The 20,797-nt window shown below is 37.9% G+C and overlaps 1 protein-coding gene across 24 annotated transcripts in view; it reads right to left on the reverse strand.

Moving 5' to 3' along the window:
• Positions 1-20,797, reverse strand: part of CSNK1G1 (casein kinase 1 gamma 1) — a 155,133-nt gene that overhangs the window by 64,192 nt on the left and 70,144 nt on the right. For 18 of the 24 annotated variants that reach the window (XR_015134733.1, XR_015134732.1, XR_015134734.1 and 15 more), the window contains 2 exons: positions 20,070-20,110; positions 14,592-14,661 (listed from right to left, as the gene is read on the reverse strand). Coding sequence is in view for 14 of the 24 variants with exons in the window: in XM_086321463.1 (XP_086177589.1) it covers positions 14,592-14,661; positions 20,070-20,110 (111 nt within the window). In the remaining 10 variants the exon portion in view is untranslated. The remainder of the gene's footprint in view (positions 1-14,591; positions 14,662-20,069; positions 20,111-20,797) is intronic. The other 6 variants (XM_086321475.1, XM_086321473.1, XM_086321476.1 and 3 more) reach the window with 1 other exon arrangement.

The following is a 20,797-nucleotide window of genomic DNA, read 5'->3' on the forward strand; positions in this document are numbered from 1 at the left end:
AAAAAGCAGAGACATTACTTTGCCAACAAAGGTCTGTGTAGTCAAGGCTATGGTTTCTCCAGTAGTCATGTATGGATGTGAGAGTTGGACTGTGAAGAAAGCTGAGGGCTGAAGAATTGACGCTTTTGAACTGTGGTGTTGGAGAAGACTCTTGAGAGTCCCTTGGACTGCAAGGAGATTCAACCAGTCTATCCAAAAGGAAATCAGTCTTGAATATTCATTGGAAGGACTGATGTTGAAGCTGAAGCTCCAAGACTTTGGCCACTTGATGTGAAGAGCTGACTCACTGGAAAAGACCCTGATGCTGGGAAAGACTGAAGATGAGAGGAGAAGGGGACGTCAGAGTATGAAATGGTTTGATGGCATCACCGACTCAATGGACATGAGTTTGAGTAAAGTCCGGGAGCTGGTGATAGACAGGGAGGCCTGGCGTGCTGCAGTCCATGGGGTCACAAAGAGTGGGACACGACTGAGCGATTGAACCGAACTGTTCCTAAAAGCTTTCTAAGTGCTTTGTTCCAATCCCTAGTGAGACCTGAATATTTCCTTCCTCAGTTACATAGTCTATGTCCCTATGATTTTTCAGCAAATCCTCATTTAGAATCACAGCCAATTGCAGTAGATTATTATTTGCAATCAAATGATGTTTACCAATACACACATATAATTGTTTCTTTTCCTCTTCTTTAACCATCACTTGCTAAACACTATGTGCAAGACACTACACTAGATGTTTAAGGGAAGAAAGGAAAAAAGAAAGGTAAGTAAGACAGAGACTCTCTCCTTAGGGAGCTTACAGACAGAAAATAGAGAAGTAAACATCTAACATAGCACTAGGTCGAGTCTTTCATAAAAATTAGCAAAAAGGAAGAGTGTGATGTGGAATGGCGTAAGCACCAAACCCACTTACTTTAATGATATATACTTGGCCAGAAAAAATTTAAGCAATTAAAAAAATAAGCAGAGTATTTTGCATATGTGTACCTTATTACATGAACTCTGCAGCACTGCATATACTACAGATTCATACCATTCAGTACACATTTTTCCAAGGAGTACATATTTACTGAGCATGATTATACACACAAATCCAATTAGACTACACTCTATACTCCATGGGCAATTTAAGAGATTTTTCAAGGCTATCTTTGACTATATGTGATTTTCACCTGTGTGCTAACTTTAGCTCCTAACTTCACATGTGACTACACTGTGTTCAACAATTGGTTTCCTTAGAGAAGCTGTCATCCTTGAAATTCTAGCTTTTAAATTAAATAAAATTGATCTGTGATAGCTGGTGGTCTAGTTATTGACTGATTATTATCTCTCAAATCCATACTGGATGATAATGTTACAAGAACATCAGCAGTGTTTGAAACTTACTCCTTCCCACTTGATAAACAGATTGCCATCTTATATTGAAACTAGAAAAATTTTAATGAAAAAATTTTTATATATAAAAATACTAAGGAAGTACACATCAGGATAGTAGTTGTGAGTAGAGAGAGTGACTCTTTTACATATTTTTCCAAACCTTCAATGATATTGGTTTTCTTCATAATTTATAAAAAAAATTTTTTTCCTATGGGCAAGCTGCACACAGATAGTTGTAAATTCCTTCTTTAAAGTTACTTTCTTTTTAGGTAGCAGAGTAAGAGATCTTTCCTGAACTATAACTGCTGAAAGTGAAGCCAAGCAAAAAGTTGACAAGTTATAACAACTGGTTCAATGTGACTGAGTCCAAATAATTCTCAACTGCTGATGGGCCATTTATGTATGAAGATGTGCAATGATACAGCCATTATATTGATGAGAACCATACACACTCTCTACCTTTAAAGAACTTAAATTCTAAAACTTTTGCCAGGCAGTTTTTGGATGTTCTGAGTTTTCAATTAATAGTGGATATATATGTATCACTACGAACAAAGCTGGTGGAGGTGATGGAATTCCAGTTGAACTATTTCAAATCCTGAAAGATGATGCTGTGAAAGTGCTGCACTCAGTATGCCAGCACATTTGGAAAACTCAGCAGTGGCCACAGGACTGGAAAAGGTCAGTGTTCATTCCAATCCCAAAGAAAGGCAATGCCAAAGAATGCTCAAACTACCGCACAATTGTACTCATCTCACACACTAGTAAAGTGATGCTTAAAATTCTCCAAGCCAGGCTTCAGCAATACATGAACTGTGAACTTCCAGATGTTCAAGCTAGTTTTAGAAAAGGCAGAGGAACCAGAGATCAAATTGCCAACATCTGCTGGATCATCAAAAAAGCAAGAGAACTCCAGGAAAACATCTATTTCTGCTTTATTGACTATGCCAAAACCTTTGACTGTGTGGATCACAATAAACTGTGGAAAATTCTGAAAGAGATGGGAATATCAGACCTGACCTGACCTGCCTCTTGAGAAACCTGTATGCAGGTCAGGAAGCAACAGTCAGAACTGGACATGGAACAACAGACTGGTTCCTAATAGGAAAAGGAGTACGTCAAGGCTGTATATTGTCACTCTGCTTATTTAACTTATATGCAGAATACATCATGAGAAACGCTGGGCTGGAGGAAGCACAAGCAGGAATCAAGATTGCCGGAAGAAATATCAATAACCTCAGATATGCAGATGACACCACCCGTATGGCAGAAAGTAAACAACTAAAGACCCTCTTGATGAAGGTGAAAGAGGAGAGTGAAAAAGTTGGCTTAAAGCTCAACATTCAGAAAACTAAGATCACAGCATCTGGTCCCATCACTTCATGGGAAATAGATGGGAAAACAGTGGAAACAGTGGCTGACTTTATTTTTCTGGGCTCCAAAATCACCACGGATGGTTACTGCAGCCATGAAATTAAAGCTTACTCCTTGGAAGGAAAGTTATGACCAACCTAGACAGCATATTCAAAAGCAGAGACATTACTTTGCCAGCAAAGACCCGTTTGTCAAAGCTATGGTTTTTCCAGTACTCATGTATAGATATGAGAGTTGGACTATAAAGAAAGCTGAGCTCTGAAGAATTGATACTTTTCAACTGTGGTGCTGGAGAAGGCTCTTGAGAGTCCCTTGGACTGCAAGGAGATCCAACCAGTCCATCCTAAAGGAAATCAGTCCTGAATATTCATTGGAAGGACTGATGCTGAAGCTGAAACTCCAATACTTTGGCCACCTGATGCGAAGAGCTGACTCATTCAAAAACACCCAGATGCTGGGAAAGATTGAGGGCAGGGGGAGAAGGGGACAACAGAGGATGAGATGGTTGGATGGCATCACCAACTCAATGGACATCGGTTTGGGTAAACTCTGGAAGTTGGGGATGGACAGGGAAGCCTGGCGTACTGCGGTTTGTGGGGTTGCAAAGAGTCGGACACGACTAAGAGACTGAACTGACTGATACATATCTCTGACTATACACCAAATCCTTTAAGAAAAAAGTTTGGTGGATTTTGTTCTGATATCTTGAACTATTCATTCATAACTCTATTCTGCTTCCTTAATACAATTAATCAAGAATTGCTAGCATAAGCAAATAAAGCAGTTGAGAGCCTCAAAGGGAGAGTACATGTAAAAGGAGCTGCAACTTAACTTGGTGAGCTCATTGCCAGTGAATACTGCTGAGGGTTTATGTAGTGAGATTTTATCAATTTAACAGACATGTATTGAGTCTCTTCTTCGGGTGAAATTATTTGCAAATAATACTACAGTGAATAAAAGATGCTTCTCACCCTTAAAAAAGCTCACAGTCCAGGGAAGCCTCCTACATTGTTGGTGGGAATGTAAACTGGTGCAGTCACTATGAAAACAGCCTGGAAGTTGCTCAAAAAACTAAAATTAGAGTTGCCACATGATCCAGCAATCCTACTTCTCATCATAAATCCAGAGAACACTATAATTTGAAAAGACACCTGCACCCCAATGTTCACTGCAGCACTGTTCACAATAACCAAGGCATGGAAACAACCTACGTGTCCACTGACGGGTGAGTGGATAAAGAAGATGTGGTGCATATATACAATGGAATACTACTCAGCCATAAGGAAGAATAAAATAATGCCATTTGCAGCAAAATGAATGGACCCAGAGGTTATCCTACTAAGTGAAATAAATCAGAAAGAGAAAGACAAATACCACAGGACATCATTTATATGGGAAAGTTAAAATATGACACAAATTACCTTATCCACAAAACGGAAATACTCACAGATACAGAGAACATTCCAGTGGTTGTCTTGTGTGAGAGGGATGTGGTGAGGGTAGATCAGGAGTGTGGGATTAGCAGGTGTAAACTATAATATACAGAATACACAACAAGGGTCCTACAGTATAGCACAGGGAACTATATCAACAACCCATGATAAGCCATAAGGAAAAGAATATGAAAAGGAAAGTACAACTGCATCACTCTGTTGTATAGCAGAAATTAACACAACATTGTAAATCAACTATACTTCAATAAGTGGGGAAAAGAAGTCCACAATCTAGCAGCATGTTATACTGTGGAAAGTTCACAGAGTAAGGGATACATTCTCTTTCTGTAAGTTCTCTCATTACAGAGCTTCATGTGTGGCATGTATACAAGGAATAAAGAAGTACTCCCTGAAGTAATTCCTGTGTTACACAAACTGAACTGAGTGACAAGAAATAAAGAGTTGTGGTCACTGCCATGTGTGAGCAGAGATCAACAAACTATAGCCTTTAGGTCAAATCTGGCCCATCTATTTTTGCAAGATTAGAGAACGAAGAACGGTTTCTATTATTTTTAAATGTTTGAAAAAAATTTAAAGAATACTTCATAAGTGCAAATTACATACAATTCAAATTTCAGTGACCAAGAATAAACCTTTATTGGAATATAGCTTATTTGCTTACAAATTGTTTTTGGCTATGTTTGCACTATAAGGACAACAAAAGCTGAAGATAAGTTAACAAGAGGTGAATACTTGCAAGAGAGACAATACTTGTCACAAAGCCCAAAACATTTACTATTTGTTCCTTTATACTGTCTGGCTTCCTAAGAAATCTCACTTTCCACACTGGAGGCAGGATATAGGCCAACCGTTTGTATCTTTCACTTTGGGGGGCAATGACATTCACTAACATTCCCACAGACCATTGTAATAAACCTTACTTGTGATGTTTCAGTAGTTCATCACTAGTAAGACCACTTCCTTTGAGAATTCACAGATGAATCCAGTTATGCTAAGGACCAAATATAAATGAATCCCTTGGCTTGATCTTTGCATAATGGTTTCAATTCTGTTTTACCAAACAAAAGTAGGTATTGACCATTTGAATTTGTTTTTCCTGATCTTCTTTTCCAAGTACTGAAAGATGGCTGTAGTGAAGCGCTCCCCTAAACTGGCGTGAAAGGCTGGGGAGCTGTAGAAGTAAAAGTGTTCATTTCACCAAGCAGGCTCTTAACTATTATTTCTACCCAACCACATTCAGCTCCTCTGAAAGAGACAAACATCTCCCTCAAGATCATAGCTCTGGTGGGTTCACCACAGTGGAATTCTGCCCTATGAAGTCAGAGAAAGGACTGGGAAATATTTACTCACTATTGTTTGAGAATCCATCAAAAATTCTTCAAAAATGAAACTGTTAACTCTTTGTTCTGCTATCTTTCAAAGCTATGAGAAATGTAAATAAGATATTTCTACAGGAAAAGTAGATCTTCAGTTTCCATGTAAAACAATACTGCCTTCTGTTTATGCAGCACTTTTCCCTTAAGGATTTAATGCCTTTACAGACATTACCTCATTCAACTCTAGAAGGTCTGCAAACTCCATAAGAAAGGCGAGGTTCCCCCTGGTGCGTGAATAGGGAAACTGAGGCATAGCAGGGGCAGGTGGTTAACAATAAGTCACAGAAAAACAGTGAGAAAGTTTAGGCTAAATTTCTCCTCGCTCCCATTGGCGGTCTCCACTTATGCACACTGCCTATAATTAGAGAGGGCAAGTGTCTAAATATTCAGTCTTCAAGACGTAATTTCAAGGCTGTCCATTTATCCCAATTAAGATCCGTTTTCTCTGAATTTTGTGGTGTATGTCTCCTCTCTCCATGGTATCTCTGGCAGACTTTTGAAAAACTTATACATGGCAAGAAAGAATCCAGATTTCACTTTCTTCTACCAAGTTCATCATTTCATCCTTTTTCCTCTTGTTATGAAAACTTTCTGCCCAACTGGGGACTAAAACATTTCTTCTCAATTCCTTAAAGCACTCCTAGCTATTGAACATCTAAGTTGACATGTGGTACCTGTACGTAACTACTCTTGTTATGTGATTTACTTCTATTTCAGTAAAATTACCATCTTTCCAGCATCTCTTCGGATGATCTTATTTTTTAATTTTCTTGTGTACTGCTTCCTGTGTTTGCCCAGCCTGTTTACAATGTACTCCTAAGGAACTTCACCACACTATAGGAGGGTTTTGCCAGTGTCATGCTTTCTCATGATTTTCTTCAGATCTATGCTTTATCCCTCTGGGGAAGTAAAACCAAATTCCTGTTAATTTATCAACTGCCTGGATTGAGAGTTCTTCTGGGACCGACCAGTACATCCTATCCTTTTCAAAAAAATAATTTGATTTACTTATTTATTTTTGGCTGTGTTGGGTCTTCGTTGCTGTGCAGACTTTCTCTACGTGCAGAGAGCAGGGGTTACACTCTAGCTGCAGAGCATGCGCTTCTCATTGTGGTGACTCTAGGTTCATGGGCTTTGGTAGTTGTGGCACATGGGCTCGGTAGTTGTGGCTCACAGGCTCTAGAGCATAGGCTCAGCAGTTGTGGTGCACATGCTTAGCTGATCTGAGGCATGTGGGATCTTTCCACACCAGGGATTGAACCTGTATCTCCTACACTGGCAGGCGGACTTTTTTTTTTTTTTTTTTAACCACTGAGCCACTACGGAAGCCCCCTTTTCCCCAATCTCTTTTGATGATATATAAAACCATTCCCTCTCAGAAACTTCAAAACTGCAAAGCCCAATCAGTCGTATGAATACTTTTTAAAAAAAAATTTATTGACAAACAGCTGATTTACAATATTTTAGGTGTACAGCACAGTGATTCAGTTATACATATACACATATTCATTCTTTTTCAGATTCTTTGCCCATACAAGTTAACAGAATATGAATACTTCAGTTATAGCATAAAGATTTCGGTGGGTGAAAAAATGGCTTGCATGGAGTAGCTCTGAGCTCTTCGGTTGCACACATGGAGAAAGTATTCAACACAAATGATTAATTTACTTTGGAAAGAAATGTTTCAAAACATAGATCACCCAAGGCTATAAAAGATTTCATAGGTAACAAAGGCATGAAATTAGGGGGCACCATATGAAACAGGAAATCCTACTCTTTCACTGGGGGAAAGTCCTGGGGCTTTGCTTCAGTTGACACTTTTACAGCTACCTTTCACTGCTGCTGCTGCTGCTAAGTCGCTTCAGTCGTGTCCGACTCTGTGTGACCCCATAGACATCTGGCAGCCCACCAGGCTCCCCTGTCCCTGGGATTCTCCAGGCAAGAACACTGGAGTGGGTTGCCATTTCCTTCTCTAGTGCATGAAAGTGAAAAGTGAAAGTGAAGTCGCTCAGTCGTGTCCGACTCTCAGCGACCCCATGGACTGCAGCCTACCAGGCTCCTCCATCCATGGGATTTTCCAGGCAAGAGTACTTGAGTGGGGCGCCATTGCCTTTCACTAGTTTATTACAATTAGGCAAGGGATAATGGGTAAGGCGCCAGGCACCTGCTCAGTATACACAGAAGACAAAAATTTGTACAAAAACATGAGATAAACACATTCCTAGCTTAGGTTTTTCTACTGTGTGCTCCTCGGTAAGTAATATACTAACCTTCCTTGTGCTCAAAATGGGAAAAATGAAACAACCATATAAAGTACCTAGTGGACATTTGCTTTCTCTTCCCAACAAGATTTTGCCTAGGCTTTATTATTTGTTACACTGTGAAATTTCAATAAGTATCTTAATGTCTTTTTTATTTTTAAAGTTTATTTATTTATTTGCTTGCCTGACTTGCTGTACAGCCACTGAGAGTTCCTTGACCAGGGATCGAACCTATGCCCCCCTGCAGTGGAAGTGCACAATCCTAACAACTGGACTATCAGGGAACTCTCTCTTGTTGTCTTCAATTTGAGGATTAGCATCTCTTTTACAAGAAAGCCAAAGCAGAACAGTCATTAGCAGATTAGAATAGCTGCTGGAAAGCCAGGGCATGGCAGCTCAGGCTTAGATCAGCTCTGATATGATATTTATTCCTACAGCCCTTGAGAATTTTTCCCAGGTAGGTTGCTGGGTGGAAGTGGAATTAAAAGTTTAACCAGAGTGAGATCAGTGGCTCTACTACATTTAGGATCTCTCAACACAATTAAGAAGGCTCTAGTAGCAAACAGATGACAGTATTATCTATTTATAAGTTGCTGTGCTTAGCTGCTAGGTTGTGCTCAACTTTTTGTGGACCCCATGCACTGCAGCCTGCCAGGCTCCTCTGTCCATAGGATTTTTCAGGCAAGAATACTGGAGTGGGTTGGTGTTTCCTCGTCCAGGAGATCTTCCCGACCCAGGGATAGAACCTGTGTCTCCTACGGCTCTTGCAGCGGCAGGCAGATTCTTTACCACTGAGCCACCTGGGAAGCCTCATATTTTGAGACCCCATGGACTGTAGCCCACCAGGCTCTGTCCAGGGAATTCTCTAGGCAATAATACTGGAGTGGGTAGCCATTCTGTTCTCCAGGGGATCTTCCCAACTCAGGGATCAAACCTAGGTCTCCTGCATTGTGGGCAGATTCTTTACTGTGTGAGCCACCAGGGAAGCCTATATTATAAGTTAGGCCTTTCCAAATGCCAAGTGAAGTGATGGGAATTTACCATAACTTACCCTAATGCTTGTGACTAAAAATGCCAAACTTACTGTGCAAAACCAGTTCCTGAGAAAACAGCTAGCTCTGAGAAGACTGATAGAAGGGAACTTTTTGTTCCTTCTGGCTAAGTCAGAGGCCTCCACCAGATTTTATCACTTGTACTCTTATTTCTGTATCCAGAGTCCTGTTTTCTTGCATTTGACTATTCACTTCTCCCCCATCTTCTTTCATTTGCTCCTGCTCTTGCTGCCTCTTTCCCTCTCCCTTCTTCTCTCTCTGCTGCACCCTTGGTTATGGTTTATTCATTTTTTGTTAATTAGCAAACATGCACTGGCCCCTGTCATGTGAGCAGCCCCTATCTAGCTATGAAATTTCATGCTCAGACTGCCCCTCTTATGTTTAGGCTTCCTCTCTGTGGAGGCCACTGGTTTTGCCTGTCCCTACCCCAAACATACTATCCACCAAGTCCTGTTCCTGTGTGTCAGGATACAAGCAAAAGCGGGAGGTGTACTGGATGAAAGATTTGTGGGTTGGGAAACTTAAAAACTGACAATGTATATACTCTCCTAAGTAAAAGGTACTCAGAACACAGGAAAATCTAAACCATTCCCATAATAGGAAAATAAGTTTGGAACTTACCCATGGTGACTATAATACAATTAGCCCAACACTGATCGCTGAGGAAAATGATAAGAAAATAAGAAAGATGGTTACAGCTCACTGGGTGCTTTCATCTGCTGAATGCAAGGCTTACAGTCTTTAATTATCATGATTAAATACTGCTATTCGTTCTTGTGAAGCTGGCACACTATACTAAACAAATACTTAAGCTACCAGGAGGGCAAGGCAGTCCCAGGGAATCCAGAGTCGACCTTTAAGTCCTTCATTTCTAATCTTGTGTACTCAGAACAACCTATAGAAAGTACACAGGAAAAGAAAGCATATTGTGCTCATTTCCAAAGCCCTTTGTACTGTGAAAAATCAAAACAGCGATTTAAGAAAGAAAAAAGCAAAAACAAGACAAAAACTGAAGATTGTACTTGGTTTAGTCACAGGAGAAAACCTAAAACTTTGATATTACAACAGCAAAGACTATAATAATGTTTCATAATTATTACATATAGTTTCAGAGTTGGAAATATTGTATAACATATAGTTTCACGTTTAAAATATTGTTTTTCTTTGTATGTAATAAATTTGGAAATTCTCCAGCATTATCAGGTTTAATAACTAAACCATAATTTGCAAATAAAAATCTATTCCACCCTTGCACATCCAAGTATGTGAAAACAGTAGATAATATTCCCATTTTGATTCTGACTACTGGGTGTCCACTTTGCCAGGGTTATATTTTTGATGTAATTAACTTTAGAAACTGAGTAAGATACCAACTATAAATATCTACATAGTAACAGGGTCTTTGAGAGTTTTTAATACAATTTCAGTGTGCAAATAGGTCTTAAAAAGTCATATATTCTAACTTTCTATCCAGTGTACAAATCTCCTTTACAACATCCAGAATGTATTAACTGTTCAATTTCTGCCTGAAAACTGCCCTCCCATTAAGAGACAGGAATGCTTTCCTGTCTCTGCTGAGACATCACTTTGCCAACAAAGGTCATATAGTCAAAGCTATGGTTTTTCCAGTAGTCATGTATAGATGTGAGATTTGTACCATAAAGAAGGCTGAGTGTCAAAGAATTGATGCTTTTGAATTGTGGTGCTGGAGAAGACTCGAGAGTTCCTTGGACTGCAAGGAGATCCAACCAGTCAATCTTAAAGGAAATCAACCCTGAATATTCATTGGAAGGACTGATGCTGAAGCAGAAGTTCCAATACTTTGGCCACCTGATGTGAAGAGCTGACTCATCGGAAAAGACCCTGATGCTGGAAAAGATTGAAGGCAAAAGGAGAAGAGGGCAGCACAGTATGAGATGGTTGGCAGCATCACTGATTCAGTGGACATGAATTTGAGCCACTCTAGGAGATAGCAGAGGACAGGGAAGCCTGGCATGCTGCAGTCCTTGGGGTCGCAGAGAGTTGGACATGACTTAGCCAACTGAACAACAACAACAACAATAGTCATTTAGATATTTTCTGTGCTCATGTGACATATCTGTGTGTTTTTCTTGTACTATAGCGATATAATCATGTTATACTATTTTACAAAGCTTCTTATAAAACTTAAAAAATATATTGGGGCATCTTTCCATGTTAGTACACAGTACCAGTTTCTTTCTAATAGTTAACTTCATGATATAAATATATCATTATTTATTTATCCAGATCCATACTGATGACATTTAGATTACTTTCACACTGTTTTAATTGTTACACAAAGTCAAATTTCTCTTACTGAAATTTCTTTCTGTAATTTTTGCTCTGGAATCCTTTGGAATAAATTTAATCTATCATCTAATAGATTTTTAAACATTTGAGAAACACTATCATATGGGAAGTAAATGGCAGAACATATGAAAAGTTTTGAGTTATATACTCAATCAGAAATCAACAAGGAAAATGCTTTCTTCAAATAAAAACAAGCTATAAATGTCTGGCAACACAAAATGGATGCCTAAATTATGGTCTATGAAGCTGACAGGAGGTTATACAATGGTCAGAAATATGTATCTAATGTGGCATCAAGACAAATGTCACAATGTTCAGTAAATGAAGACACGCAATTGCATATGAACTGAGAGTAATTATGAAATATGTCTACACATGAAAAAGAGAGAAATAGTCAAGTGAAATGTGGTTGAGTTAGGGTGGTAAGGAGATGGACCATCATTTCCTTTTAAAATACCCTTTATAAATATTTCATAATTTGGTTTCTACAATAAATGAAAAAAGAAAAAAATGATAGCTTTCAGGAAGACCAAAATCCTCATTCTCAGTTTCAAGGCCCTCCTTCTTCCCTGATTATCTTAGAGGTATCAACCTTCATAGTAAATAATCAGGTCTGAAAGTCTTGACAGCAAAATTACAACCAATAAACAAAGCTTGAAGTGTGGACTGTTCACTAAAGAACAGAATGGTGTGGAAGGGAAAAAGCTAAGGGATCAAACAAGGAAAAGAAGGGACAATCAGGAAGAGCTCCACCTTAAGCCATGTTCACAATCACCCAGTGCTACCATTTTTGTTCTGTCTACACAACTGTAGAGAACTGGTATGAATTTCCAAATCATTCAGTCGAGGCAACGTGAAGGTCAAAAACCAAGTTAATGAATAAGATTTGGGTACTTAAGGACAAAAATGGTCATATTCTCAAGCCAACACAAAAGTTCTTATTTTAGGAAATTAAAGTCTCAAGCTCTAATAGCTATATGGGTATTCATTAAATTCATAATCACTCATTTCTGTCCCCAAATTTCATCCATTTTGTAAGTACCAATTAATTCTTTGAACAAATCTAAGTTATAACAGGCTTTGTTTTTAAGTATTCCTTGTCATGATAACCAAATATTTTGCATCTATGTCCTATGTTGAATAATGAAAGATAAAGCACCAATGAGTAAAAACAATGATTGCATTATTTTGGTTTGTGCGCTTTGGGCATGAAAAGTTGTTTGTTTACAAGGCGACAACATCACCTTGGTTCTGAAGAGAGTGACATATGTGCTCTAGCTGCTCAAAGATTAACTACCGATGAGTCACATTTATAGCTGGGAACTTCACTCTAGAAAAACAGGAAGAGAAACGCTCATGCCTATAAATCAGGAACAAACTCTAGTGTTCATGCTCACACTTAAGAGGGAGACATAGTAAAATCTTGTCTACTTTGTCAACTGATCTACTGTCAAAATAAATTTCCTGGCCTCTCACCTTCTGAGATTGCCCATACTCTGTGGAAAGTTTCTTTCAGGACTAGTCTTGCCTTTTGAGATGGATCGCATTCTGTCTATGGAATGTGTATCTCTCTAAATAAATCTACTTCTTACCTATCATAAATAAATAAATTTCCTTTTTCGGCCATCCTCAGAGAATATGTTTTTTAATAACTTGGCAAAAATATACAACACATGCTTTTCAAATCTTCTCAACTTCTTTATGTCACCAAAACACATCCCAGCTTCCTATTAGGTGAAAGAACCATGTTGGGCCTTGAGACACATTTGGGACGATGGGGTACAGTGGGCACAAGCCTGTTCTCAAGGAGCTTACAGTAGTATTATGGAGGGGGCAGGGGCAGGGGGATATGCAGCTATGATTTAAAAAACAGCCAATATGGAATCATCAGTAACAATCAGGACTGAAAAGTATCCTAGTACTTAGTAATAATGGGATAAAACAGAATGACCCTTTAAAGTTTTGGGTGATCAAAATCAGTTATATAATCAGAAAAATGCAGAAAGCCTTGGTTGATGGTGGTTTATATAAAAAAGATGTAAAGGTTTCAACTGAGTAGAACTCCATGAATGCATAAAAGTCAACCATGTAAAATGGCTGTTAAAATAGCTAATCTAAATTAATAGAAGTACTATGTCCAGATCAAGAAAGATAAATAATCCCACTGCCTCCGAATCCACAGTTACTGGTGCTGTTTTATGAGGCTCATTTAAGAGGAACATCATAAAACTAGGAGTGTGTGCATGTGCACGCTCATACTCGCTACGGGAGCAATGACAGTGGAGTCTCTGTAAATCACACGATGCAAAAACTGGAGGAACTGAAGACACGCAGCTTGAAAGAAGACTTGCAGCTGAGCAGTGGAGGCGCGGCACGCACAGTTGACATGAATGCCTTTGAGCTGTCTGCAAGAACTCATGTTAGGTTCAATGCAAGACAAATGTTCATCCTGGCCTCCCTAGGTTACGACCATGGCTGATTATTGCCATGGTCAGGGTATATAAGACGGCTTGAATAACACCCAGTGGCTCTTATATAATTCTATACATTTTAGGAAATGAAATTTAATATTCCTTCAATAGTACCTTCAGTAATGGCACTTGAAAGTTTCAGTCATTCACACACACACACAAAAACACAACTGTTACACTGAAGAAGCATAAAGCAGAGGAATGTCTGTTAATGTCAAATGATGAAACTAGCACTGAAGGAGCTCATCTTCTGCAATACATATCCTGTGGGTTCAACCTCCTTAGGGTTGGTTACATTCGCTTAGTCAGTATATTTTTCTGGAAGCCAGTAAGGTAGTTTGGAAATTTGAGAGTTTAGGTAGAACACAGGAATGTTTTTAAAAATTATAAACTTAATTTCTTAAAATCCTCAAAGGATTATTACAATCATATAGATAGGTCTTCCAAATTAGTGAAAACAATAGATAAAGTGAGACTGTTAAGGTATTTCAGAAGATATATCTTGGCATATATCTTTAAGATGGATATGTGGTGTCAATGCGGTGAAAGCAGTTTGAATATTACCAATACCTCCTCCTTTCTTTCTGTATATAGAGGAAAAGAAAAGAGAATGGATCAACTACCAAAAAGCAAAACCTCACACCATGTGTATTTCAGGTAGATGAAAGCATTCAGAGGTTGGTTTGTGGGCAGTCACAGCATCACAGACCCCTAGTCAATTCAACTGCCCTTCCAGACGCCACAGAGTAAGCAGCTTTTCAGCTGACTGTGTGTATTTACCTATCCAGTAAGCAGGGGAGACATATGGTTTGGCAAAAAGGATAGACAAGAAAATTTATATATTTCAGGGCTTCCAGCTAAGCTATATGCTAAATAAATGGAGAAAATATTGACTTACCTGCACTGCCGAGCTGCTTATAAAACCTGTACTCTAAATGAAGCTGTGGAGCACGTGATTTTATTGGTTCCTGAAACCCAAGAAAAGAAATCGTGATCAGATGTGACAGTTTTTCCATTCCTAGGTTTTCAGAGTAAACTAGGGTTAAGACCACTTAATATTTTAGCAATGATATTCATATATGATAGCATTTTCTTACCACAATTCCCCTTTGAAAGTACATCTATGGGAAGATGAAGTTGAATTATACACAATCTCGGCAATGGATATTTAAATAAAAATATTCTGTATAAGACACCACTCAAGGATAACTCTCTCATCATGAAATATTCTCCTGAAATATCTTCTCCTAGGAAACCAGATGTCACACCTTTTAATGAAATACTAGCATGTATTTCCTGCTTGTTTTATTATGAATTTGGGGCAGTAAATAGCATTATTTTGGAAACATGATATATGCTCAGGAAAAAAATTCACTTACACAAAAATTAGAAAGAAGGTAAAAATACCCCAAGACTCCACCATTTAAAAGAGAAGCCTTATTAACATTTAGGTGAGTTTTTTCCAAAAATTTATTTATACACATATTTTTATACATAATATAGACTAAAAATGTATGTTAAATAAATGAAAGCACACTATATTTGGTGTTCTGTAACATGCCTTTAAATTTAACAATGTGACCATACCATTCCATAGCAGTAAGTAAAACTGTATATGATTGTGTGTGTGTTTACATCCACGCAAATAATAATGTTTGAACATCTGAACTGTTTTCAATTTTTGATATTATGAATAAAGCTGTAGGAACAGTGTTATGTGTATTTATTTTTACACTGAAGAGAATTAAAGACTGTAAGCGCTACTAAGACATGTAGCTTTAATTAGGATGGTGTTCAAGCTTTTAAAAATAGAGTTTACTAAATAGCCCAAAGATAAAGCAGCCACACTATCACATTTTGCTCTACACCAAACTTCAAGAATTGGTTGGCTAATCATTCTAAATTAACAGCATACAGGCAACTAGTTAACCAGAAAAATCAAACATCACTCTGAAAGATACATCTGTATATCCATTAGGATGACTATTACCAAAAACATAGACAATAACAAGTGTGGGAGAGCATGAGGAGAAACTGGAATCCTTGTGTACTGCTAGTGGGAATGTAAAATAGTATAGTTACTAAAGAAAACAGTATAGTAATTTCTCAAAAAGTTAAATACAGAAGTACCACATGATCCAGCAATTCTACTTCTATATACCCAAAAGAATTGAAAATGCTGACTCAAACTGGTATTTGTAGACCCATGTTCATTGTAATATAATTCACAATAGCAAAAGGTGAAAGCAACCCAAATATCTATCAACAAATGGGTGGATAAATAAAATGTGGTTACATTGTGTTCCATACATGTGATGGCATATTATTCAGCCATAAAAAGGAAAGCCATTCTGACACATGCTACAAAATGGATGAAACTTGGGGACACCATGCTAAGTGAAGTAAGCCAAATTCAAAAGGACAAACGTGAATGCTTCTACCTAAGGTGCCTAGAGTAGTCAAATTCATAGACAGAAAGTTGAATGGCAGTTGCCAGGAGTGTGGTGGGGGGAGGGGTGGGGAATGCTGCTGGTGTGTAATGAGCACAGAATTTTAGTTAAGGAAGGTGAAAAAAATTCAGAGACGGATGATAGTGATGGGAGCACACCAATGTGAATATACTTAATGTCAATGAACTGTTCAACTAAAAAGGATTAATTTGAGAACCAATTCCTTATATAATTTTCAAATATTTTTTCCCATTCCATGGGTTCTCTTTTCACTCTGTTCAGAGTCTTCTGATGCACAAAAGTTTTTAATTTTGATAAAGTCCAACCTATCTTTTCTTGCTTATGCTTTTTGTGTTACATCCAAAAAATAATTGCCAAATTGAATGCTATGAAGCTTTCCCCCTAAGCTTTCTTCCAAGAAATTTATAGTTTTGGCTGTTATGTTTCTTTGATCCATTCTTAATTAATTTTGGTGTATGACGTAAAGGGTCTCACTTCACTGCATGTGGATCTCCAGTTACCTCAATGCCATTTGCTGAAAAAGACTGTCCTCTCCTTATTGAATGATTACTTGTCCTATTTTTAAGATAGGCTCAAAGGAGAGTTCCTCAGCTTCCCTTGATAATTCACACTTGTGTCTAACAAGATCTTTATATGTAACTGTCATCTCCAACACTGAAACTTCAGCCTATTTCTCCTATGTCCTCAGTAACAAAGACAGCTCCTAACTAACGTGTGAATACTATAACAGCTATCTTCAAATAACAAAACTCTTCAATCATTTCCTAGACTTTCTTTATTCAGGCAAAGTAATTTCAAATTTTTAAAACTTTCCTCACTGGTCCTATTTTTAAGTTCTTTGATCACCTTTGAAGGCTCTTCCTGAACCCACCTGAAGTTTTCTGCATTTTTCGAAAAATATAGACTCCATAAATTACAGAATTCAGACCTTTCCTTGAAGTTATCTAGTCTATTCCTTTGCTTCTAAGAAAGCTTTATCTAAATCAATTCAGGTAGACTGGAATATTTCAAAGCCCTAAGGAGCTCTGCAAAAGAACTCATACACTTCTTTGATTGCAAAATCAGGAAGCATCAGAGCTGAACTTCGAGTTTCTCAAGATTCCTGTGGTCCCAAAAAATGTACAGAAGACTAATTATACTATAGAGTCACAGTATTCCTTATTCATTTATCTCTTCAGATAGAGAGTGTCCATTCAGTTTTATATCTTCTAATATATCACCACCAAAGCAGCCAATCACAGAATTTGTCTTTTAGCCAAGTCATTAATAATTTATAAGTAACCAAGAGAATCAGTGATGACAAATTGGTATGGGACCAGAGGTTGATCTAAACGCTAGAAACAGGAGTGTTCTTTCTGTAGAAACAGTCTTGAATTTTGACAAACCACAAGAGTCAATGAATTTTAAGAAACACAGCTCCTTCTTCAAACATAATACTCCCAAACTTTATACTGGAAACATTAATAGGAAATATTCAACCTGATCTTGGAAAAGTAAGTTAACAGATTAAAAAGAGCAGTAACTCTTTAGAGCTCCAGAGCTGAAAGCGGGTGTCCGCATCACATATATTCAGACATGAGTGGGTTTTTATCACAGACAGAAGGATTTACACCCTTCAGCCAACCCCTTCAGCACATAGTTGTAGCCTGCTCAGCCAACTGGAACATCAAGTGCTCTTCTGAAAGCACTATGAATAAAGGATACTGCGAACAATCTCCAGATTGTGAAAGGCAGTGGGATTAGTAGCATAGAGAGAAAACTTTTTAAACAACTGTTAGAAAACCCCTGTCAAAAAGAACTCCAGAAACCTCCGTTGATAGAAGTAAAGGAGGGGTTCATTACACAAGTTTGCTTACACTGTATCTGATTTTTTAAAAACTGTTACTAGAATCTAAGAAACGGGAGCCTACAAGGAAGATTCAAACAAAGTCGATCTGAAGCACCACGAGCAGGACTTCCTTGTATTTCTGTGTGAGATGCTGATGACATCTCTATAGAGGGCTGGCTATCTGCCAGAATCACGGTTGTTCCGGAGCACACATGCCTGCCTGAAACCCTAAACCAACAGCAGACGGCTACCTGGAAAGACTAATGCTTAAGGCAAATTTTGCTGTTACAGTGAAGAGAGCTCAATTACTGCCATCATTATCTCCCACAGAGAACACAGCCCCAGAGCAAGAGAGGAGGCCCACAGACAAGACTGAGTATCTTTTAAAAAGCCTTTATTTAAGATTTATTTGAAAGAGAAATGAGGGACTGGGCACATCATAGCAGATAACATGAAGTCTATTTGGCTTTAACTCTTGGCCATATGAAGAATAAAACTTTAATAAAATGTAAGTGAAATGCAATAGTCAGTCATGTCAATAATATGTGTTAAGCAAGCTTATCTAAACAGGCTAACTAGTATGAGCTGAGAAGGAAAAATCTAGATAGAAAAAGCTGCGCCTACCAGAAGTCTTGATAAGTAAGGGGGCAATTATAAACATACATACTGAGGCAACATTTTAAAGTGTTTTAGGGGGCTGCTTCTTCCTATTACTAGTTCCAAAGAATCAAAATTATTTCAACTTACCAAAATAATAAAACACAAAAAGTAAAAAAAAAAAGAGATGAACTGTAAAAACTTTTACAGAATAAATTCCTGTAAGTAAAAAAATAATGGCTAATCCTTTGATACTCAATCTGAGGAAAATATCTGGTCTGCATTGTTATACACATTATTTCTCTTCCTCCTCCCATTTTGCCAACAAAAGTTCCAAGTCAACAAACAAAAGAAAATACTTGGTTCCCTAGCAGCTACCTGCTCTCAGACCTGCTCCCTGTCCACCTTTTGTAGAGAAACTACTCTGATGACTATTAGTTCTTCCCAGGACAACTCCAACTCCTCCACAAACAAACTTAAGGACAGAAAAGGACCAACCACAAAACAAGTGTGGCTGTGGTAGGCGCAATTCATTAGGAAAAAAAACAGTGATTACCACAAGATACTTCCTTCGACTATTAACGCCTCTGCTTTCCAACCAAGAGTGCCAAACCACCTGCAGATCCTGGGAAACATACCAGGATTTATTAGAAGGACAATATTTATACAGCTCTCCATTTATATAGAAACTAGCTATACAAAGCATTTCATATGGCTAGAAGTGGTCTGTATCAGTCTTAAATACAGGCTCCTGGAAAAGGAAATGGCAACCCACTCCAGTACTCTTGCCTTGAAAATCCCATGGACGGAGGGGCTTGGTGCAGGCTACTGTCCATGGGGTGGCAAAGAGTTGGGCACGACTGAGCGACTTCACTTTCACTAAACACAGGCTAAAGAACTGTCTCTTCTAAAAATATTAACCCTTAAAAACAACAGAATTATTCTTTAACAGGATGTTATTTTCAATGACTATATTAATTATTCATAAGATTAGCACTGACAAAAATAACTGAACTCTTTGCTTCAAACCTGAGCACATGATGTGTTTTCCATGTTTGACATCTTTTTAAGGCAATGATTAGATGATCGGGTTTGGAAGTATACTGATAAATATCTTATATTTTTTAAATGGATCAGTCATATTTAGGAATAAGAAAATGTTAAATAAAAATAGCACAGTGAAAGGTAGAAAGTTTACAGAAATTACTAGGATTTTTTTTCCTTCTAGCTATTTTTAATTAACTTTTTGGATTCATCATTGCTAACACTATAGTTAGCATCTTCTAACTGCACAGTGTTTCTCAGTATACAGTGATTCATCACTGTAACACTATATATATTAGAAGGAAATGACTGCGTGGTATTATATGCAAGGAAAAAATTAGCAGTTTTATGAACACTTACAATTATTTCCTGTGAAAAGATATGTGAAGGGTGAGAGCACTAAAACATAATTACCACAAATATAGATTCTACTCACCAGTTTGATAGCTACATATTCATTGGTGTAGAGATTTTTACCTAGGGGAAAAGCAGAATGTATATGTTTTAGTGACATTTATTCTGGGAAATGCAAAACAAAATCTTAGCTTACAGGGTCATGAGAAAGGTCACATTCCCAATGCTGTTCACATATATGAAACATGATTTGTAAGTGAAAAGCTAAACAGAGATAATGAGACCCAGCAGGACAAGAACAAAAACAGCTTGAGAATTTGAAAATTTAAGTTAGACGTGAGAATCTTTTATTTTAAAGAAAACAAATCTCTCTCTGTCACATGCACATTTTGTTATTTAGTATTTCCCAACTATTAAGTCACGAGGCAACTCAAGAAGGAGAGTCGCCAGAATTACAAAGATGGAGAGGTTTTAATTCTTGTCACAATAAACACAAACCCTCATATTTCTAACTGACTGATAAATAAGGCTTTTATATTTTTTTGTCATGGTATTTAGTGTCAACCTTAGTTGGCATAAAGGACAGTGTGAAATAAAACCTATTGCAGCCTGACTCTCTCTGTGTAAGACTCATCTGCTGTCTCTTAGTAGAGGATTCTCAAAGCTGTGCTGACCCTTCACCAGGGCTCTAGCTCTACATCTTTACCTGTGCGCAGCCACAGCTCTCCACCCGGACAAGACTGAAACAACTCAAAAGTTCTTCCTGAAGGCTTAACCCGTTTCCCTCTCAACTTCTCTACCTGTAGAAAT

This window comes from Bos grunniens, chromosome 10, assembly GCF_055505025.1.
Source record: "Bos grunniens cultivar Pamir isolate PY7600 chromosome 10, Bosgru_T2T1.0, whole genome shotgun sequence".
NCBI lineage: Eukaryota > Metazoa > Chordata > Mammalia > Artiodactyla > Bovidae > Bos > Bos grunniens.